We start from the raw sequence: 23086 nt of genomic DNA on the forward strand, positions 1-23086 counted from the left end.
GTCTTCGTTTAGTATGCCGTCGAAAATGGGTCAAAAAATGTCATAGTTTAGTATGTCGTCCAAAATGGGTCAAAAAATGTCATAGTTTAGTATGTCATTCAAAATGTGGAAAAATAACGTCATAGTTTCGTATGTCGCTCATGGACCAGATGACCTTAGACCTTCAACCAGACTTCCAAAGAAGCTAAGGAACACTGTCCTTTGATTAGATCATTTATTTGAATTCATATTGTTTCATTAAGCTCCTAGATTTTTACATAGTTTCGTATGTCGTTCAAAATGTAGAAAAATACCGTCATAGTTTAGTATGTCGTCCAAAATGGGTCAAAAAATGTCATAGTTTAGTATGTAGTCCAAAATGTCACTAAACCGTCATATTTACTCCGCCATGGAAATGGCGGTGTTATGTGACGGTTGATGCATGTGAGTCTGTGAATCTGTCTGTGTGAAACATTACGGAAAAACAGACCAACGGATTTGGATGACATTTTCAGGGAAAGTCAGAAATGACACAAGGACCAAGTGTTTAAAGTTTGGCATTGATGTGGCTCATACTGTGGATTCACGACTTTGTTAAATATATCTCATTGCCAGATATATCATCCTGCACTGCGTCGCTGTAACCATGATGTGAACACTGTGTCTGCTACCCGCTGACGATCACGATTGTGATCCTACGACAAAACAGGAAAAGCACTCAGAGAGCGCAATACTCCACCAAGGGTTATGCATGTGCATGTTATGTATTCATACCAAATTGCATGTGAATCACTCTTCTAAACATCTGTTCATCAGTTCATCACTTTTGGCAAGCCGTTGTTTTGCTACTGTTAAAATAACCGTTCCCTCCATGCTTTTATTGTAAAGAAGTATTTTTTAATGTTGCAGGCTTTTATTTTGTAACCATTCCAGTGGCACAGGAAAGTAGTTCTCTTAGAAGAGGTTTCGTGACATGGGACTCAGAAATTCCTGCTGCTCCCTACATATTCAGGTCACGTGATGTAGCAAACCCCAGCCAGACAATGGTGAAGCTCCTGATGTTTCACAAAGCCTTCATTTACGTTCAGCCATCAGCCTTATTTTGAATACAAATTCACCTTTCTGTCCTTCACTCCTTTAATCAGGAAACACTGTCAGAGCTTGTCTCTGTTCCAGCTGCTTCTCAGTTTAGACACATCCTTTTCGAGACAACAACGCCATGAAACCGTTTTCTTTAATCTATACGTGAATTTTCAGACTTTTCGGCAGCGTCTTCATCTTGTCAAGAAACCACTTCTGAGATAGGCACTTTCTGTAACATTAAAAATATGCCTTCAAAATAAAAGCATGGAGGAAACGGTTAACAGTAGCAAATCAGAGGCTTCCCAAAAGTGATGAACTGATCAACAGACCTGTTTAGGCGTAATTTACACCCAATTCGGTATCCATCCATAACGTGCACATGCGTAACACATTCCTGTTCTCAGTGCAAGGTCATTTTTTAATAAATATTTCATCTGTGGGAAATGCTACGTCAACTGAGCACCCTTGGCAGAGTACTGCGCTCTCTGAGTGCTTTTCTAGATGTGTATATTTTCATTGTATCTTTCATAGAAACAAAAATTTCATATTATATAAATATTTAGGAAATTGACATTACCAAAGGGCTGTACAGTGCATAGTGGTTAGCACTTTCGCCTTGCAGCAAGAAGATCTTTGGTTCAAATCCAGACTTGGGCCTGTGTGATTGTTCGTCTGTATATGCAGCCTTGTGATAGACTGGCGACCTGTCCAGGGTGTCCCGTGCCTTCGCCCGAGTCAGCTGGGATAGGCTCCAGCACCCCCCGCAACGCCAGTGAGGATAAAGCGGTGTACAGAGAATGAATGAATGGATGGACTTGAATTTTCCAGTTTCGTGTCCTCTGTCGTTGTGCTGCAGTAAACCTCCTAGCCAGCAGAGGGCTCCACTCACTCTTCGCTCGTCCTGTTTGACTTCAGTGATTTTTATCAGGCTGTCAGTAAACTGGAGTAAACCACCAGCAGTGTGTGTGTCTGTGTTAGTGTGTGTTAGCGCTGGACGGAGGATTTAATATTACCTACAATAAAGCTGCACCTTTATAAAACCTCAACATGCATCCGGTCAGAGTGTCCATTCCGTCGTTCCGCTCCGAGAACAACTCGATGGAAAAGGGATTCACGGTGAGCTGCTGTCTGTCTGCTGCTGTCATCACTTTTAACGTCTCCTTACGTCTGTTTGTGTACATTTTAACATTATTACTGTAGGTTTATAAACTGTCTGAAACCCTGAAGTCGCCTCGTTTTCACTCTCTGTGTTCATGTCAGTAAATGAAGGAATCTGAAGGAGTACCAACATCAGATCCGTCAGTCTGAATGCACCTAAATACAGCTAAATGTGGCACAAATGCTCTGAAACTCGGTGTCACCTCAGGTTTGATAGCATTTCTACAGATAAAATCATGTTAAATTAATTTATGTTAGAGTAGATTAGATTAGAAACGCCTTTATTAATGCCACAGTAGGGAAACTAGCAGTGTTGAAGAGGAAAAAATATAAACAAACAAGAAATACACAAATGTGATGTTAATCCTGCATGGATTCTTTCATATGTAGAAATTAGATTAAAATTAGAGTTTATATATTGCTAAGCATTACTCTTTATATAGGACATACCACCTCATATAATGCTTTTTATTTATTTGTATTATTTTCTACATTGTAGATTAATACTGAAAATTAACACTTTTTTGTTTATGACATAATTCCATATGCGTTCTTTTATAGTTTTGACGTATTCAGTATAATCTACATGTATAAAATGCTTAAATGAAAACCACTGAATAAGATAATGTGTCCAAACTTTTAACTGGTAGTGTATATATATTTATATGTTCAATATAATTGAGACTATTTAGATACATACACAATATTCAGTATATATCAGTGTAAAATATATCAATATATTCAATATTTATAGCACACAGGTCTGAATGCCTTGACGTTGCAGAATGACATAATAATAATAATAATTAAAATAATATTAATAATAAACGGATAAAAATCAGAAAAATGAGCAACTGAGGGATCCACAGTCCCCAACTTGGGCACCTTTGTGTTGGTATCCATAATGTAATCGCCAGAAAAATTAGAAAAACTAGACGAAAATCCAACAAAATTAACAATTTTTCCCATTTTCTTTTGATTCTGTCATCTTATGATCCCTATATTTTCTCTTGGGACTCACTGAAGTTAAGTTGTGAACAACCTGGACTCACAAAATCCTTTGGACAACCTTCTTAAAAGAGTCCTAAAATGAATTTTAACTGCAGCAATTAATCCATTAAATGAGGAGTTCTCAACTGTTCAGTCAATCACCAACTACTCTGATAATCGATTAATGTATCCGAGTCATTTTTTTCAGAAATTATACATCTAAATTCTCTGATTCCAGCCTTGTAAATGTGAATATTTTCTGTTTTTTTCCCTCCTCTGTGACAGTAAACTGAGCATCTTTGAGTTTTTTTCCTAAAAATAGACGTTTGAAGACGTCATCTTGGGAAACTGGTTGACACTTTTCACAATTTCTAGGCTTGGTTTCAGAATTAGATGTTCAGTAATCCCATGGTTGTGATGCTCAGATGTCCACAGAGAAGCGAACACTGATGATGATATTTGACTCATTCAGAGCTCTTTGAGTCGTTCCAAGGTTTGCTAATAAATACAACTTCTGTCTTAAGAGGTGCTGCTTTACGTTCTTTCCGTTTCCAGTCCAGAATTGCATTAACAGGCGCATTCACAGCGAACTTCCTCCACAGTGCTCGCAGAAACAGCGAATTTTTACGGAAGAATCCAGCTGACGGGGGGAAGTAGGAGATGGTCTGTGTCGGGATGTTAACAGTAAATTTGACAGCAGCCAGATGTTTCCTCTGAGTAACTAGCTGACGTGGACATTCAGTGACAGATCTGCCGTCACGTGCTGGATATGTGGTCAGAGAGGTTCCTGTCAGTTCTTTTATTTAACAGGAATGGTGATGTTAGTCTGAAATCCAAAAATGGGAGTAAAATTACAAAATTATTATGATAATTTATAGACATGCATGCAGATATATATATATATATATATATATATATATATACAGTACTGGTCAAAAGTTTTAGAGTGCCCCAATTTTTCCATTTTTTGTTGAAATCCAAGTGTTCAAATCCAGTGAGTAGCTTGAAATGGTACAAAGGAAAGTGGTGAACTGACAGAGGTTATAAAAAGGTAAAGTTACCCCATACTGAACAATAATGTATATATACCGGGCTTTGCAAAAGTTCTGTTACACTCGGTTTCGTGATCTTTAGAGACGTTTACATGTTGGAGTGAAAAATTCCATTAAATAAACTGAAAGTTCTACCTTATAGGCAGGTGTCCTTAATACAAATTTTTTTCTCCGGTGAAGTTGTATCAAGATGGAAGTCAAAAGAGTTGAGATATCTGCTCTCCTTTGTGCTGAACATCAGCCGGATGACCGTCCACAGAGTCGCGGAGTGGCTAAAGAATGGTGAAGATCTTTCAGGTCTTCACCATTCTTGAAAGATCACTGAAAGATCTTCACCATTCTTGAGTCTCTCTGCGACTCTGTGGACGGTCATCCGGCTGATGTTCAGCTGCTTGGCTCTGTCAGACTTGTTGTGGCCAGCATGAAGGAGAGCAGATATCTCAACTCTTTTGACTTCCATCTTGATACAACTTCACCGGAGAAAAAAATTGTATTAATGACACCTGCCTATAAGGTAGAGCTTTCAGTTTATTTAATGGAATTTTTCACTCCGACACGTAAACGTCTCTAAAGATCATGAAACCGTGTAACAGAACTTTTGCAAAGCCCGGTACAAAAAGACCTTTCTGAAGGAACAAGAAATGGGAGAACAACTTAAAGCTGTTCTGCATCAGTGGAGGTTGATCAAGCCTTGAAAGCTGGTGCTACCAAATCCTACATGTGTCCTGACTCTTCCTGATTACTTCCAACCTCCTCTGTCTGCATAGAAGTGGTGTTAGAACAGTATTGTACTGCAAAAAGTAGTGTGTTGCTATAAAAATGGTGAGGAAAAGGCAATTAAGAATAAAAGAGAGACAGACCATCATAACACTTAGAAATGTAGGTCTTTGGTACTGGTTTCTACATTGATTGTTTTTTAAAACTTCATTTGTTTTTTGTTCTATGCTTTCATTTCAGAGTACAATGAGACATTAACAAGCATAATTTCCAATAAAAATGAAAAAATTGGGGTGTTTTAAAACTTTTGACCGGTTTTGTACATATTAATGTTTAGAAAAAGCAACATTCAGGACACTCCTATACTATATTGTTGTAAAACTGCAAGAAAATTAGAGATTTAGACTAAATAGGACCACATTGTGCTGCACTGTCAGACATTAAATCACACAAAGCAGAAGCAGAGGCATTAGAAACATACACAGAATATAAAATACATAAATCTGTCTGACTCAGGGAAAGCAATGAGACGTGCGAACGAGCACACGAGGGCAGACAGATGACCACAGACAGCAAAGGAAGTACAGTGTTTGAGTTGTAGTGCTGACAGAGCGGAGTATTAATGAACTCTTTGTTTCTTTCAGGTCTTTAAAATTGACGTGCTGATGAACGGCCGACAGCACACGGTTGAGAAGCGCTACAGTGAATTTCACGCTTTGCATAAAATGGTGAGAAGTCGAGTATCAACAGATTATATCCTCATTTATTTGTGTCATTATTTGTGTCTTTAACTTTTTTTCCTGTGATATTTTAGTGCCAATATCATTATTCAGTGTCTGTGCTGTGTTGTCTAATGTGCAAACAGTCATTTCAGTATTTGATCATGACTTTAACCCTCCTGTTAGGTTCTTTTATCAGGATGTTTAATGATCCAAACATGTCGGAAACCAAAAAAATCCCAATAAACATTGTTTATATCTGATGATTAACTCCATTAAAAACCACTTCAGTCAATATGTAGTGCAGTTCACTGAGGATAATTCACTAGTTTTCCATAAAAAATACATGTTAAAATGTTTTAATGTACATTGGAAATACCTACTTTTAAAATACAATAGTTTAACATGACAGATTTTTTTTTAACGTTTTATTTTACATTTTGAGTTTTTCTCTTTTTATGGAGTTGATAAATTAACACGACACACTTCTTCTGTTCAGGGTACAAATATGTGAAATGAACTTTTTTTCGCTTTATGATTACATTTATTTAGCCAAGATGAAGACGTTTCATCTAAAAAATAAATGCTTTTAACATTTTTTATTTAGATTTTTTTTTTTACTTTTAAAAGGGTCAATGTGACCTGTAACATAAGAGGAGGGTTAATCAGTTTGTCACATAATCAAATCACAGTTCCAGCTTCTCATCTAATGATGAAAAACAGCTTTTCATGATAATGTAGCCTGGCTGAACGATTCAGGGAAAATATCTAATTGCAATTTTTCTTTTTAAAGTCTAGTTTCAGTTCAGTATTCACTGTGTAATAGATGTTGCAACATAAAAACTGTGACTGTCACACAAGGAGGACGTCATAAATTTGTTAAACTATTTGAACTACACTTTGAACTCTGGGTCAGACCTGCTTCATAAAGTAAAATCTACATTTTAGCCGTTCTGATTTGTTTTTTGCATCTCTTGACATTGAGATTTTTCTGAAAATGATTCATTGTTCAACTCTGGTAGCCTCAGTTCTAAAGGTTATTTATTTACTCTGCGTTTAGGAGTTTGTGTGCAGAGTTCAAAAGTGTTTAGTCACATACAGGAAATAACAGCAGACAATAAATCGTCAGTTTGCTTCATGGTGGTTCACCGTGTTCACCACACTGGTTTGTTTGGTGTTACAGGTTTACAGATGACTTCCTCTTTCTCTTCTGCTCATTAAGTCACACTTTGTTTGAAAGCAGCCGGGTCAGTATATTACTGTGGGACTTTTTGTGTCATAGTTGACATTTTTGCTGTTTTCAGGCCTAAAATCAACATGGCCACCTGTAACCAAACACCACGTGACATTTTTAAGGAAAGATTCTTCCAAATATTATAGATACAGTTGCCTGGTTTTCTCCACACAAATTTACTGCTGTTAGATCAATATGTACTTCAGTGACATATCTCCAAAAACTGCTCTTTTTGTGCATTTTTTTAAGCAAATCTAGTCCTGGCTTTTAGATTCTCGCTCTTCCTCAGTAGTTTGTGAACTTAGATACATCTGGTAATCCTCTGAAGTGACCCTTGATGCTGCTATCGGCTGTTTTTCTTGATTTTTTACTCACAGTTATCAGATCTGCTGCTGGTCTGTAGAGGGCTGTGCTCCATTCTCAGGGCTGCAGCTTGTCACTGAGAAGTTTTACAGTCATTTACAATACATGTATGGTGTCATTTCTTCCATTCAGAGTCACCACATATGTAGTTCATTATATTAATTATGGACATGTTTCAGTTTGACAGACCAAACTAAGATATGATCCTCCTTTCTTAAGTGAGTTTAGAGCTGCTCTCAATCTGTTTTTCTGTGCTTCAGATACCAATCTGTGACATTTGATGTCATAAACCTTCTGTACCTTGTTATTTATTTGAGATCAGTGTATATTTACCATTTTTCAATCCCTCCAGCTAAAGAAGAGCATAAAACCACCTGAAATCCCCTCCAAACATGTCAGAAACTGGGTTCCCAAAGTCCTGGAGCAGCGGAGGCAAGGCCTGGAGTTCTACCTGCAGGTACGGCTTCACAACAGCTCAAACATTTTTCTAATTTATTTATGACGTTTTTATGATTTACCAAATACAAATGTTGTCTAATTTGCAGTAAACTTCTAAACTCTAGACAGATGTAGGGAGGTTGAGCTGTCTCTCTAGAAGAAGGTCATTCTGAGCGCTCCACTTCTGCCTCTCACTGAATTCTGCTTCTTTGTCAGACTATAATTATGGAAAATGAGGTTCTTCCAAAGATATTCCTGGATTTCCTGAATATCCGCCATTTTCCTTCTGTGCCAAAAACAGAGAGCTGTGGGTGAGTCGAAACTGCAGGTTTTCTATAAAATAAAAGACCAATCTGTGGCTTCTTTTGTTTGCGAGACAGTTTGTTCCCAGCCTAGTGGAGCATTAACTTTGTTGTTCTTTTCCTTTTTTAAGGTCGTTCGATACAGAATCAGAGGAATCGAGGTGAGTCATTTTGTTCCAGTCGTTGGCTCACGTTCTCGTTTTGTACTTTAACCAGTGAAACCTTTAGTCACTGTTTGCTCTGCACTTGAACTTTACGCTGATTTCTGTAGCTCTACGCTGCCCACAGAACCTCCTGACTTCTGCTTTTTGAACTCTTCTCAGTAAACTTTCACACCAGCCTGTCATGCTGTTTCTGAGGGACCCCTACCTGCTGCCATCTGCACACGGTGCGTTCAGGTTCCTTCCGCATCATAACCTCGTTTGTTCTGCACTGAAAACACAATCAGTAGGATAGTTAAAAGATTATACATAAATCATCTGTTAAACTACTATATAGATATTTTGAGACTTTTTTTCTCACCTCTTAATTGAAAACATGCTCTCTTCTTCACTTTCAGACTCATTTTCCAACGTCGTGATCGAAGGCGTGATACATGGAGTTTTCTATCCGGATCTTCAGCCGAGGTAGAGCTGAATCTGAGGGGAACGCTTGATATTTTTGCACCATTTTAGGTGTTTGTCAGGAAGAACATAACATGCTAACATAGACTGAGCCTCATCTACATTTCCCAAAGCATTTAGCACAAGTCCATTTCTTTTAAAAAGAAAGAAAGAAAGAAAGAGAGTGCACCTGATCTCAGAAGAAATCCTCACCAAACACTAAATCATGTTTTGTCTCTGTAGTCACTAACTTTCTCAACATAGTTAAAAACACATATAAGCTATAAGCTACACTTTGACAGCTTAACTTGGATGTTTCAAAGCATAATGATCAAAACAGGAAAGGATCAAGAAGATTTATAGGCATGATAGGGTTATTTCTATTGACATAAATGAATGAAATAAATAACCAGAGTCAACTGGAAACACAAACAAGAGGCTCATCGATGTCGGGGACACTTGAAAGGTGAAATGCTAACACCAGGTAGACTGAAGGTTAGTTTACCAGAAGCAGAGGAGCATTTCTGACCTGTTAGGACAAAGTCCAGGCCTGAAATGTGGAGCTGGATGGATCATCACGGCCTGCAGACACCAAGCTGCCACTCCCTTTGTAGCGCCACTGATGTGGTTTTGATTTTGTTTTGAGCTGCCGAACGGAGCCAACAGAGGGAGCGTAGCGGGACGATTTTTCAAGAGAGTGTTTGTGCATTGAGCTGAAGTTGACAGCTCCGTGCCACATGTTAGGTTGGAAGTGATGGAGCTTTATAAATAGACCGAGGGCAGCGATGTGGTGTGGGCCAGGAGACGTCTGAAGAAGTGTTGCAGCGTTGACAGCGAGCTCTACAGGAGGAGCAGTTTGGTGAGGATGTGATTAAGTCGAGATTTTGGGGTGAAAAGCTGCTTTGAGAATAAACCACAACAGAAATAAACATACGGCGCAACCTGTGAGTGAAGAAAGACGTGTTTAGCTGGAAGCGGGCGTCGTCGGGAGTTTCAGAAATCAGATGCTGACGGAGCAGTTCTAGAGGATTACTGCAAATCCAGGGTGCTTCTCCTTTTCTGTTTCAGAGTTTCAGTGAGATATGAGTGTAAGAAAAGTCGATGGGAATTATTGTCATCCAAAACTACACACATGACCTACTTAGATGTAGATCTAAGTAAGACAGCTAAATCTGGTCATAGCCTGTGAAGAAATAAATCCCTGTATTAAACATTAGATTAAAGTCTTGATCCGACACAATCCTGTCTAACTGTCCCCAGATCTCACAGAAACTGACTTCAGACACTGCAGGTGCAAGTAGATTTTCACTTAGAGGCTTGAGTTTGTGCACAAATGAGGATTTTGTGTCCTGATAACACTTAGTAAAGACCAGCATCTAACACTAATGTTGAATGTACAGATAATACAGAAGGCCAGTTGTGGAGTTGTGGTGATCAGAGGCACAGTCATCATAATGTAAAGGGATGCAAAGACTGTTTTATTTTAAAGAGAATATGTAAAATTTACAGCCAGTAACATGTTGTGCAATATCGAATTAATTACAGTCTTTGTGTTGGTCCTTCCAGAGCCCGACCAGTTGCCTCAATACTGACCTCAATATATCAGCCGATATTCTTAATATATGTTGGTCATGATGAAAAGGGAAAATGATGGCCTCGCTGTTTAAATTTCAAACAATGTATTTCATAAACTCGATGTTAACTGACTGTGAAGACACCGCTTGACTCCGCACCTGCTCTGCTACATGTGCTGCAGACAGAGCTGCTTTTTCCAGAGGAACCATTATGTGAGGACACTATTTCTAGCATTATATTCTGTAAAACAAGCATATCGAACTACATATTCATCAATACCGATGCATCTATGATAGGCAAACATCGAGCGATAATGTCGGTCGTATATATCGGTCGGGCTCTCGATCTTTATGAATTTTAGTGAAACTGCAAAACATCTCACCTCGTAAAGGCTCTAAATAAGGTGTAGCTGTTGTAAATCGTCATGTGACTTCCTGGAACAGTTTATGTGCTTTTTTAGAGCTTTCTCATGTGACTGGACCTCCACCACACATTTGTACTGAAATGAATCCTGACTAACGAACCTCAACTGAAGAGATCATGATTTTGTTTTAACAAAGCAAATCGTTTCCTAGAAATCCATGTTGTAGATGTATGTGAATTTATCATGAGTAATATGTGTCATTTCTGTGCCATAATGCCAACCTAAAGTGAACACTGGAATCCTACTGTAGCACTTTGAGATGGATGTTATGAAAAATACTGACACTAATAAAATTCATTATTTCCTCAAACCGAGTTAGAGTTGATTTCTTAATTAAAAAATTAACAGTGAATTTATTGACACCATGAGCTCTTTATTAGAAAAAAAAATGACTAAAAAAAGGCAGCAGATACACAAGCTAACAATTGTTTTGTATTATATTGTCAGTTTGTTTCACACGTAGCTTAAAAAAAAAAAAAATCACAAAAGTTTTGAAATCAGTAAATTTTCACATGTTGTGTAAACGTGGCTTCTGGAAGTTTGTCCTGAATTATTCAACAGAATTAAAGGTGGGATATGAACTGAAAGTGAACCAACAGAAAGATGAGTTTACACCCAGAATTATCCTCTCCACTGATATCTGTCCCCTTGAAACCTAAAACCATTCAGTCACAAGTTTCCCCTCAATCTGAATCTTCATTCAAGACCAAGCAGCATGAATAATTTAGCTTATTTATAATAGATTCTTCTAGCAGATCTTGCAAGGCCTTGTAGCTGTCAAAAAGCACTTACTTTTCTCATTTTTTAACTAAATGTAGTCGGTTAACGTACGCTTTTCTGCTGCAGCTGTAACAGAAACTTATCTTCCGTAATAAAGTCAGATTCTTCAGCAAAATCTGTAACAAAATACTGATTTTGCCTTTGGAAATAATCTGGAAAAATATTTCAGAAGCATAGAAAATGTTAAATCCTTTGATGTCTGGGCAGCGATGTCCCAGCAGTAACAGTCCAGTAGTAATAACACACACGTCAGACCAGAATGTGTGATCCAGCACCTGCAGGAAACTCATCAGTACCGAAAATCTTTGGTCCCAGCGGCATTAAAGTTCTCCGTGACCGACCTCATCCTTGAGCCGCTCGTCTTGGTTGGCCTCAGCCTGAGGTTCTTTCATGTTGGCGAAGGCGACTTCCCTTGTGAGCTGCTCCAGTGGAGGGAGACCCACCGCCAGGTTTCTCATCGCAATGGCTGTCATCAAGAAGCTAAAAGACAAGAAAACAGTTAATGAGATGCAGTATGTTCACAGATGCTTTTAGGTTCTGGATGTTTCACTCTTAGGCCTTCAAAGTTTGCTATAGTGCGGTGGCTATTCGTATTCTTACCAACACAGAGCTTGACTCTGTGAAGGTAAGTCAACCCAGAATATTTGCAGAGTCCACATTTTATAGGGATGGTCAGAGGGTAGGGAGAGCCGTATGTAAACACAAGGGTGAATAGTGTTTAATTTGCGTTTGGTTGCTAATCAGTAACAGAGGGTAATACAACAAAGAACAAAAGCTGGTTGAATCAAGAGGTCTGGCAGACAATAAAAGGTAAGATGGAGGTCTGACAGACAGTAACAACAGATAAAATGATTGTGGATGATCGTGGGAAATGGAATGAAGGAGTGACACTAGAAGGTATTCATAGCAAAAGGTGTGCTGTTTTCTTCATCATGCACTTTATAGCATGCTATTGTGCTGTTAAAATGTCCAACACTCACCCTCTCCGTATCGTATAATACTTCTTCCCAGCAAATCGTTCAAACCGCTCCAGCACGCCGGCCTCCCGGCGTTTCTTCACCTCCTTCATGCGGCGCTGCCTCTTCAGGAACAGACGCACAATCGGGTCGGTGGCGTTGACCTCCGCCTCACCGTCGTCTGCGGCTACTAGAGGCTGCAGCTCAGGAGGGAGAGGCTCAGTTTCTGTGGGGGGAGAGAGACGAGTCAATGTCTGAGGACAGTTTTTCAGCTTTTCAGCAAAGTTAGCACACTGCGTGGGAGCTGAACGTGATTTTCACTGACATCCAGTGATGTGCAAAGACGCTTCAGATGTTTAAGTCTGTCATGGAATACCATCAGGAAGGCATCAGATGAGTCTACAGTTTTATTCTGAAGCATGACCCTCAGTCACAACACTCAAAAACTACAACTATGTTTAGTAGCATGAAGAACTACAAGCCCCACAGAGCTCTGATCTAAACACAATGAAGTCAGTTTTGTATTTGGGTCAATATATAATTGAGGGACTTTTGAAGTCTATGGGGTTTATCTTGCATACATTTTTATGTAAAATAAAAAAAACTGATGTTTATTTATGTTCATTATGATCATGTCTTTACAAATTCCAGAATTATTTTTTATGGAAACAATCACTTATTAATAAAAAATGACTGGACATCACAAAAATGTCAACTAAATAACCGTCAGAATTTAATAACAACCACCTTCTAATTATACAGACGACCTTAAAAGTAGGGTGAGTCAAGTGTGGATTTATCGCATGTCAGCGGGTCTACTACAATATATTAATGAATAACTTTCAGTTTTACTCAAGTATATATAATATTTAGAAGAATCTTTCTGTAAAAATGCCATGTGGTGTTTGGTTAGAGGCGGCCATGTTGATTTTCGGCTTGAAAACAGTAAAAATACCAACTATGTTACAAAAAGTCCCGCGATCATATATTGACCCATTTGTTGAAGAGCTGGTTTGGAAAAACCTACCTGTCAAGTACCTTGAAAAAATTTTGCTGGACTTGTTTAAGAAGGCTAATTGATCAAAAAATACTTTTGAAAGCATGTTCAACTACTTCAAGTGCTTAGAAAATGTCTTTGCTTTGACATACGAGCGTCTTTCAAGCAGTTCTCAGCCTCACCAGAAAAAGTCGTGAGAAAAACCGTTCTCGTATTATTTTGACAGTCTTCTTCAGTGCACTTCAATCTTTGCTGTCCTTTCACAAAGAAGGTCACATCTTGAGCCTTTTACTCCCAAAAAGCATTCATGACTTCATCATCAATCTGAGAAAGGCTTCAACCATACGGGTAGGATTTCAGTTTAGGAAACAGATAGTCAGACGACCGGGTGAGGAAGGTTCATGTTGCAACAGTTAGAAGCCACATTTAATTGCTTCAAACATTTAAGTTTTTGTGGACAGTAAGGCTTTATAGTATACTGTTATGCTCCAAAATGGGAGTTACGCCCTTTGTTTACAGGTGAGGCCCACGGCTTTTTAAAGCACCCTTGTAATGACGTAAACTGCCCGCAGACATGCACACGTTTTCACCTGTTCCATTACGAACTCGCTCCTGGAGCTCAAACAGTTTGGTGAAGTTCTCCTGCAGCGCCGCCTCAGTGGTGTTCACATAGATGTACATGTAGCAGGAGGGACCGTCGGACACCGTGTACACCTTATGATAAGCCCCAGCAGGCACCTACACACAGTCACATCACGGTAAACACTAAAGTGTGCCAAGTCTGAAACAAACATTAGCAGCGATGACGACAGTGTTGCTTTACTTGTATCTGCTCGCCAGGCTGCAGAGTGTGGTTCTTCTTCTCCCCCACTATCTCAACGCTCACTTGGCCCTGGAGAACATGGATGCTGGTGTTTCCCAGATCTTCACTCACAAAGTTCTCCAAGTGGAGACCTAAAGGGTGACATAATGTCAGTTAGCACAAATGCAGCTTCTACCATAAAATAATAAGAATAAAGAGGTCACAAACTACATAACTTTAATCCATCTAAAGGAAAGGAGAACAAGGAAAGATTTGTAACCTGGGAAGTCAGCAATGAAGACAATTTCAGTCTGATTGTCCAAACTGCCCTCAATCTCCTGGAACTTTGTCCTCCAGGGTGAGAGATCGACTAGGAGAGGCATCAGCCAAGGATTTGGTTTGAAAGGCGACCATTCAGCCTTTACAATGTCCACACGAGGGTCAAAGATCCTGAGAGAAGAGCAAATTCCACAATCTTACTCTTGTTTTATTATGATTTTTAGAATATAACCACTTTAACAAAAGACTGTGGTACCTCTGCTGGAAGCGTTCATTGATGGACACCCAGATGTCAAAGTAGATTTCTGGATCAGAGATGTTGTACCGCGGCAGGAGCTGATGGAGGCAAGTAGCGTACTGCTTCAGCATGTCGCCGTGGTCTTTCCAGCGTTTGCTCTGTGTGAACACCTGCAGTACACAGACAGGATTTTTGTTCATTCGTTTATAAATCAGCTGAGCTACAGATAAGAAAAGATTTCAATCCATTATATTTTCAACAATTTTATGGCAGTCTATGCATTTTATGAAAGTTTGTCTGTTTTTAGTTCTATTACACACAGGTAATGCCCAGGTAACAGGTTTTTGTAATAAACCTTAAAAGTGGTGGAAAATCACTTACAGCTAGTTAGCCAAAGTGAGAATTCTTCCTGCGTAGCTACAAGTTACAAATCAGTGTTTTTTGTTTTTTTTAGTATATTCACTCAGCCAATTGAAACGCAAGACCATGTGAGAAATGCGGAACAATTTTATCCTTTTACAATAGTACTATTGTTCATTACATATTTTTTGATACCTGATAGTTTGATAAGTAGTCTCACATGAATAATGTCTGTGTTGTCAGACTGTCTCCAGTAACAAAGGTGATCACTGAGTGAATTTACCAGTTAGCATGTTCTGCTAAGATTGTGTCAATAAAAAATATCTAAAATCCCTCTAATGCGTTGCCCACATACTCCCTGTAACTCACCCCTGGGTTCAGGTATCCGATTTCACCAGTTACTCCATCTTTGTAGGTGATCTTCACATGCTGGTGGCTGCGAGAGTGAACCATCATGTCCCACGAGTAGCCGTACAGGCCGTTTGTCCAGTTGTTGTAACCCTGGACAAAAACAAAAAACCAAGACATTTTAATGCTTCAAAACATCACATTTTCTTGCTTTAAAATTACAGTTAGTCAAGAGGTTATCAGCGACTGAATGATGGAGTCACCAGTCTGAGCTGCTGTTTGCTGTGGACACATGACTTTTGACTCCGATTGAGCAACTGTGACTCTCAATAGGTGACTCAGAGAAGGCTTAAAAGATTTTTTGCTCACAATCCTTCTGAACAAAAGATTCAATTCAGTGAAGCAGTGAAAGATACGTGTGCAACTGTTGACAAGCTGTTTTTATTGCAGTCATGTGTAGAAGCTTTTTATGCTGAAACAGTGAGGAGGTCGTACTGTACCTGTGTGATAAAGTGGGAATAGGGCATGAAGAACTGCTCAGTTATGTAGAGAATAGTAAAAAAAGCTCCAAGCTTGTGCTTAAATCTCAGTTTAGAAACTCTGGCAACAGCTGGGGTCTCCTGCCGCTCACTGCTGGTGCTTTGGCTCTCAGGATAAACACAGGAGGTGCTGGTCTGAGACTCCGGTGAGGTGAAGGGCAGGACTGACTCCAGGAAGGATGGGAAATGGCCGAAGAATCTTCTCGGCCAATCGGTGTAGCAGAAGAGAGGGCTGGTGGCCAACATCGTGTAGGAGAACATCCCTGAGGAGAGTCAACATTCAATAAAATTAATTTAAACACAGGGATTAAAGGCAGAATGAAAAGTATTCCTGGCAACAAGGAGGATGTTTTAATGAAGTGAGGCTGAAGACTCACCGATGCTGAAGAGCTGAGAGTTCATACAGTGGAAGTAGGAAACAAAGAAAATGCCATAAGGCCGCGTTACATCAAAAAACAGCAGATAGCCGGCGCTCAGATCCAGCATGAGACCGCCTCCGTGCACCACCAGCAGACTAACTAGCTCCACCGGAAGAATTGTTCTAGAAAAAGAAGGTACAGATTGATCAGAGAGAGAACTCACAGTCAGGGATTAAACGCTGCTAATTAATACTTGGAGTGACTTTATCTGCAGTCACTGAGGTGGCAGTTTGGTAGCTTAAGTTTGACGCATTCAGCTTCAAATTAACAGTGTCTCTGCTCGGTTGTAATGGATGTTTCTTTTATTGACGGAAGTTGCAGGTAAGTTATCATTCAGTCAACATTAAGTTTCCCATAATGTTCAACTGCTTGACACGGCGTTCAAGCACGGTCAAAAACTGGTTTCCTTTCCCCAAACTGCACACCTGCCTTCATTCATTCATTAACAGGTATATATGAGGTCCCCTCCCTACAGAGGACAAACCCGTGGTTCCTAAAGCCACACCCACACAGTCATACCGACACTAACAATAATCAAAACAAATAAACCATATTTTGGCTCCAACAATACTTACTTGAAGGGATCAAAGAGCCAGTGGTGTGCCAGATATGACATGGAGTAACCCTCCACCCAATCAGCATCCAGCTTCTTGATCCCAGCGATGAAGTAAACTATAAATATCTTTGAGGAACAAACACAGACACCATTAGATCACCTACTCACAGCGTGTTCATCACTACTACTAGAGTTAACAGAATAGAATAGAATGAAATGCTTTAATTGTCATGATACACACACAATGTATAACGAAATTAATGACAACTCTTGTGATGTGACAGCTTTAATGTGTTCAGTACTCATACTGCACTTGGGTAAAACTTGGTGGTGAATGTGGAGGTGCAGGCCTGGATGGATCTGTATCTTTTTCCGAGAATAGGCCTGGGTGTGAACTGTCAGAGATGATGCTCCTGGCCCTGCGCAGACGTCTGGTGTTACAGATATCTGACAGAGAGGACAGCTGTGCTCCTATGATGCTCTGTGCTGACTTCCTGACTCTTTCCAGAGCCTTCTTTTCAGCCTGAGAGCTGCTTCTGTAGCACACTAAGATGCTATTGGTGAGGATGCTTTCTACAGAACATCTGTAGAAGGACAACAGCAGTTCCTGGGACAGGTTGACCTTCCTCAATGACCTTAAAAAGTACAGACACTTTTTCAGAAGGGCATTGATGTTAGTGCCCCATGTAAAGTCCTGAGAAATGTATGTTTCCAGGAATTTAAAGTCACTGACCCTCTCCACGGTGTCCCCTCGGATAAGAAGAGCGGGAGGGTCCTTTTTCCTCCTGAAGTCCAGCACCAATTCCACACACAGTCCAGCACAATTTATTAAAAATTCTAAAGTATATTCTATATTTAACTGGGCTGCAAAGTTCCTTGGTGATTAGCAATTTTGCCTTAACCCTCCTGTTGTCCTCATTTACGGGCACCAAAAAATATTGCTTCCTCGTCTGAAAATAATCCAAAAATTCAGCAAAAAAATCCCCAAATTTCTGAAAATTTGTAAAACCTTCAGGAAGAAAATTCCAATAATTCCTAAAAAAGTTTCCCTAAAAATTTTATTTACAAAAAATCTCTCAAATTTGGCAAGAAAATTCTTGTAAATACTTTCAAAAAATGAGTAAAAATCTTCAAAAAATCCTAAAAATATCTGAGATGATTTCATATATATCAGTAAAATCTCTAATATTTTCTTTAAGAATAATCACAAAAAATCAACCAAAATCCAGCAAATTTCACTGGATTTTGGTTGATTGTTTGTGAATGTTCTTAAGAAACATTTTTAACTTTTCTTTTTTTCCACCAAAAAATGTTCAAAGATTTCCCCAAAATGTTGAAAATGTGGACATCAGAAGCTTCTCTGTGAAAATATATATATATATTTCCATATTTTTAAACTTTAAAGCTAGAACATCCCCAGTTCACATCCTGGCCTTCCTGGGATCTTTCTGCATGGAGTTTGCATGTTCTCCCTGTGTGTGCGTAGATTTTTCCCAGGTCCTCCAGCTTCCTCCCACAGTCCATAAACATGCTGAGGTTAATTGGTGAGTCTAAATTGTCCGGAGGTGTGAATGTGAGAGTGATTGTTTGTCTGTATATGTAGCCCTGTGATAGATTGGCAACCAAGTCAGCTGGGATAGACTCCAGCCTCCCTACGATCCTAATGAGGACTAAGAGGTGTATAGAGAATGGATATATCTGACCAAAAACCAAAACTGTACAAACCTGTGTCCTCAGCAATGTGTAGTTCCACAGAGGCACATGAGCATTCCTTATAGAAGGTCTCCGCAATCCATCGATAGACCTGCAAACACACAAACACAGGTATAAATGACATAAACTAACAAGCACACACACACAAACTGCTACAACAGCAAACATCGTCTCACCAGTATCTGTTGCCATCCATGAGTGTGAGCTGAAACCCAATGAGGCCATACAGGTACGAGTGGTTGTTCCAGGCGGTTTTGTCCAGGAAGAAGATGTACCAGTAGGTTGAGATGAACAGGAGGCAGGAGAGACGGTAGAAACAGCCGAGCATGATGCCCAAGGCGCCTTCAATTAGAAACACAAATGCAAAACTTGTGTTAATGATAAGAAGAGTTTCTGTCACTGATAAAAACTCACATTGTTTTACACATAAATATCTCTAGTCCATGAGAAGTTTGACTCATCCTGTGAAAACAGTTGCATAATATCTTCTATGGATCTGAAATTTTGTCAAGAAGAAGAGGAAAACATCACAGCGATCTATTTGCTGTTGGGACATTTTAAATGGAAAAGCTGCTTTACTAACTGTGGTTTGATCTGGAGAGCTTGACAGACGTGAGGATTTAGCAGGCAAAGAGGATGGAAGCAAAAGGATGGTGATGGTGGGTTTTTTTTTGTTTCACGGTCAGTTGATGAGGTGCGACACAAAAACTTGCAACTTTAATGTGGGGAAAATCAATAGATTGTAAAAACATGAGCAAAAAGACATTATTGTAAATTGCCTTGCCACAAAAAAAAAGAATCAATAAAAAGTCAAGTCAAATCACTGTTATTTATATGGCACATTTAAAACAACAACATTTACTCAAAGTGCTTTGAAATGGAGAAATAAGACTGACAAATTTGCCTCAATTATTGAAATATTACGATAGGACATTAGATAAAATCTTATTAATCCCATTCATTTATTTATGCCAGATACTGCTCAAAAAACACCAAAATGGCACAAAGGTTAGAGCAAAGGTTAGGTGTCTGTGTCTGGACCACATTTGGAATAAAGACAGGGTTGTAAACGCTCACAGGGTCTAAGAATCAGACTAATTCCTGGGTAGGTTTTCTATGGCTCGGACGAGGAAGAATCTGGGGTGCCGATGAAATCACAATGTGAGGCATAACCTCCTTAAACAGTGTTCATTTGTGACTGTTTGGTCGACATTCGTGCAATACCGCTCTTTGAAGATGCATTTTAACATTGAATTTTTTGCACAAACTTATTTTTTTTAACGTTGAATACAATCATTTTAATTTTTTCCCTTGTGGTTATTGACAGTAGACAAGCATAAGATCTAAGTACTTTACTAAAAAAAAAAAAAACTTAAATAAGACTAGATTAGAGATTTTTAAGCTTGAAGTACATTAGGGTTGAACTCCTTCAAAATTATATGCTCTACAAACTCATAAAGGACATGGACATATAATGTTTGTTCTGACACGACAGAATTTTGTACGGCATTATAAAGCTGTGTTTTAATGATATAATAAAGGTATATGTTGTTGTTGTTGAATATCAATCCTAGAAGTACATATAAGTAGTTTCGTACTCAGGCTGGTGTGTCCATTTAGGAAAGTACTAAGTTTTGTAGTTCCTAATTATTATTTAATCAGTATTGATTTACTCAGGTTAATTGTTATTTTGTTCTACTGTTTGTTTACTTTCAAAGCAACACTAAGAGCTACATTTGCGTTACAGGTCAAAACCTCACTTGCAGCGGTTAACTGGCTTGGGGGCAAAACATAAATAGCATAAGTGCTTCCATCTTTACTACAGTCAAACACCCTGGTAGAGTATGCCCCATAAAATGACTGCATCCGTTCAAAAAGAGGTGGGGGGTCTCTTTGTTCATTAAGTCACTTTAAACAGTGAGGTGATTTCTGTACTTACATGACTAGATATCTAAAATGTCATTTAATATCCAAAAAGAACAAAATAGATATGCTGAATTGAGGGGAATCAAAGATATCTTGAACTAGTCAGAACTAAACTGCAAATATCTGAAACTGGAATTAATACTTGTTCAGTTGCAGGAATTCCAGAGTGTGAATTGAGGATATTTGCATTTACAGTTAGTATATTCATAAAAGTCGATATCTGTGAATCCATGAGCACATGAATGGTAAAAGCGAGGTCATTTGTCAAAGGAAACAAGACAGTGTGGAAACCTGAAATGTTCTTTTTGACTGGAAAGAGCTGAACTGTTGATATCTGCAGGACATTTCTGGTTTAGTCTAGCCACTACATGTTAAAATAACTTGCCATAGGTGTGATTCTCTACCATGAAGCAAGCAGTGTGACCCACCCAGGAACATCACAGCGTACACCAGGTACATCCAGTCCATCGGCAGCGGCTGTAAGAAGTTGAAGAGGGGAAATCGACACACAGGAGCCCCGTCCAGATACTTATAGTCCAAGTGACTGAGCCCACGTTCCTGTGTGATGTCGATAGCCATCAGCAAACCTGTTTAGAAGACACACCATGAGCCAAGGCACTATTTTCAACAGCTAGAATGAGAATGTGACTATTAATTTACCAAACAAGCAGCGGAAGATGCCCAGAGATGCAGGGTCAGTGGGGCGGTTCAGGAGGGTCACCAGGTTCTGCCAGGAGATCAGGTCCTCCTTCTTGAACCCAAAGATCTGCTCCATCTTGGTTTTGGTGGGTGTTTTTTCACTTTTAGGAGGTGCATCCTTCTTTGCAGTTTGCTCTTCTCCATCACTGCTCACAAGAGCACCTAAACAGGAAACAGAGTCGAGTTTGTGATTAAAAAATTGGATGTAAACCAACTTACTGAGCTTCGTTTATGAATTACTGCATGATTTACAGCACGTCCAGCTCCTATTAGGACACGCCTCTGGTTTAGACAACCGCTTATTCAGTGATAAACGTTGGTCCAACCGGTTGTTACACGAGACCACAACAACACAACGTCTCTGCTGACAGTAAGCTCACCTGCAGTAGCGTCTCTCGTCTCCATTTTCTTTCCTAAATGCCGGGTTGCGATTCGGGATAGGGGGTCTCTCTGCTCTCCCTGCCCCAGGTGGAGGTGTCCTGCGTGGGTACGTCTGGACCGGACAAAGTTTACGTGTCACACACAGGAGCCCGAGGGACAGACAGGAGGAGGAGGAGGAGGAGGAGGAGGGAGGTCCGGGAGATCCGGGAATGTTGTGAAACAGGTTCTCGACTTCTATTGGCTAATTCTTCCAATATCCCGCCTATCAGAGGGCGGTTTCTAATGCGTCACATCCGGTCTGAAGCATCTGAATGTGGAATATTTACATAAAAGCAAACACGTAAAATACTGAAAAAATAAGTAAATATCTTATATGAAAATGTATTAATGTATGTAGAGGATACAAGATTGTGTTCAAAATCAGAGAAATTTGATAATCTAAATGTATGTGTCTCTTAAGTCGATAAAAATTGCAATGTTGCAGTAGCTTATGTACAGTGGGGGAAAGAAGTTTTTGGACACCCCATACATTTGTGAAATATTGCATTAAGGATCACTCTTAGGTCTTCAAGTGCAATTTATTTTAGTTCAATCACAGCTATGATATATAATAAGCAAATCCTTTAAAAAGCCTTTAAAAACTTCAAATCGATTGGTTCCATAAAAATAAGAAATTTTGAGTCTCGGGTCATTTTAGTTTTGTTAATTTTTCTTGTATACAATAAACAAAAAAAACACCATTTGTATTTGTTTTTGTCTGCCTAATGTGGCCACACCTTTTGAAAAACAAAAAAGATTTTTCCACAAACTTTTGTGATAATATTTGAAAGTGTGTAAAATTTTAAGCATGTCCGGAAGCTTTCTTCCACCACTGTACAAATCAAAAACACATTTAAAACTATTTTTAAAACATGAGACAGATGACAAACATCAGACAGAATAAGACCAAAACAAAACAAGAAAAAATATTACAAAAATGAGACACAAAATGACAAAAACGAGAAACAGAATAAAAAAATAGACAAATTACACAAAACAAAACAAAAGAGTCAGAAATGAGACAAAAAAGTTACAAAGTGACAAAAAAAATGGCAAAAGAACAATGAACAATCTAGTATTTTTCTTTATGATCAAAACAACCTGTCATGGTCTACAAATTATTTTAAATTTATAGTTTTACAAATTTGCAATCTGCAGTTAATGTCTTCTCTGTAATTTTGACACAGTATAAAGTTGTCCCGGCAGACCGGACCCTGTCACAATATGATTTTTTTTTTTCCTCTAGCAATTCTTTTCCTTTTCCATGATCCAGATAGACTCAGTCAGTGGATCCAAAACTGAGGCAGCTTTTTGTTTCTAGATCATTTTATTACAGGGCTGCACAGTGGAGTAGTGGTTAGCACTTTTGCCTTGCAGCAAGAAGATCCCCAGTTCACATCCTGGCCTGGGCCTGGGAT

The 23086-nt window shown here is 39.1% G+C and overlaps 2 protein-coding genes across 2 annotated transcripts; one reads left to right on the forward strand and one right to left on the reverse strand.

The window, feature by feature from the left end:
- Positions 1–1949: 1949 nt before the first annotated feature.
- On the forward strand, positions 1950–11160 carry snx24 (sorting nexin 24). The gene is made up of 7 exons (XM_022203889.2): positions 1950–2178; positions 5624–5707; positions 7648–7752; positions 7950–8044; positions 8167–8196; positions 8359–8423; positions 8595–11160. Exons 1-7 carry the CDS (start codon positions 2110–2112, stop codon positions 8663–8665), a joined length of 519 nt encoding a protein of 172 aa, XP_022059581.1. The 5' UTR covers positions 1950–2109; the 3' UTR covers positions 8666–11160.
- On the reverse strand, positions 10989–21823 carry ggcx (gamma-glutamyl carboxylase). Its single transcript, XM_022203887.2, has 15 exons — positions 21629–21823; positions 21210–21410; positions 20978–21136; positions 18800–18965; positions 18636–18714; positions 16930–17036; positions 16313–16476; positions 15897–16198; positions 15418–15549; positions 14707–14858; positions 14452–14621; positions 14193–14323; positions 13960–14107; positions 12397–12598; positions 10989–11896 (listed from the first exon to the last, which is right to left on the reverse strand). Exons 1-15 carry the CDS (start codon positions 21651–21653, stop codon positions 11737–11739), a joined length of 2298 nt encoding a protein of 765 aa, XP_022059579.1. The 5' UTR covers positions 21654–21823; the 3' UTR covers positions 10989–11736.
- Positions 21824–23086: the final 1263 nt, after the last annotated feature.

Source organism: Acanthochromis polyacanthus, chromosome 18, assembly GCF_021347895.1.
Source record: "Acanthochromis polyacanthus isolate Apoly-LR-REF ecotype Palm Island chromosome 18, KAUST_Apoly_ChrSc, whole genome shotgun sequence".
Classification (NCBI taxonomy): Eukaryota; Metazoa; Chordata; class Actinopteri; family Pomacentridae; genus Acanthochromis; species Acanthochromis polyacanthus.

Bases quoted from the DNA above. Each gene is read 5' to 3' on its own strand.
- snx24 (XM_022203889.2), top strand. From the start codon at position 2,110: ATGCATCCGGTCAGAGTGTCCATTCCGTCGTTCCGCTCCGAGAACAAC. The intron at 7,753-7,949 runs GTACGGCTTCAC...CTTCTTTGTCAG, and splicing joins GCCTGGAGTTCTACCTGCAG to ACTATAATTATGGAAAATGA. The intron at 8,424-8,594 runs GTGCGTTCAGGT...CTTCACTTTCAG, and splicing joins CCTGCTGCCATCTGCACACG to ACTCATTTTCCAACGTCGTG.
- ggcx (XM_022203887.2), bottom strand. From the start codon at position 21,653: ATGGAGACGAGAGACGCTACTGCAG. The intron at 21,411-21,628 runs GTGAGCTTACTG...TTTCCTGTTTAG, and splicing joins GACGAGAGACGCTACTGCAG to GTGCTCTTGTGAGCAGTGAT. The intron at 11,897-12,396 runs GTGAGTGTTGGA...CTTGTCTTTTAG, and splicing joins TATTATACGATACGGAGAGG to CTTCTTGATGACAGCCATTG.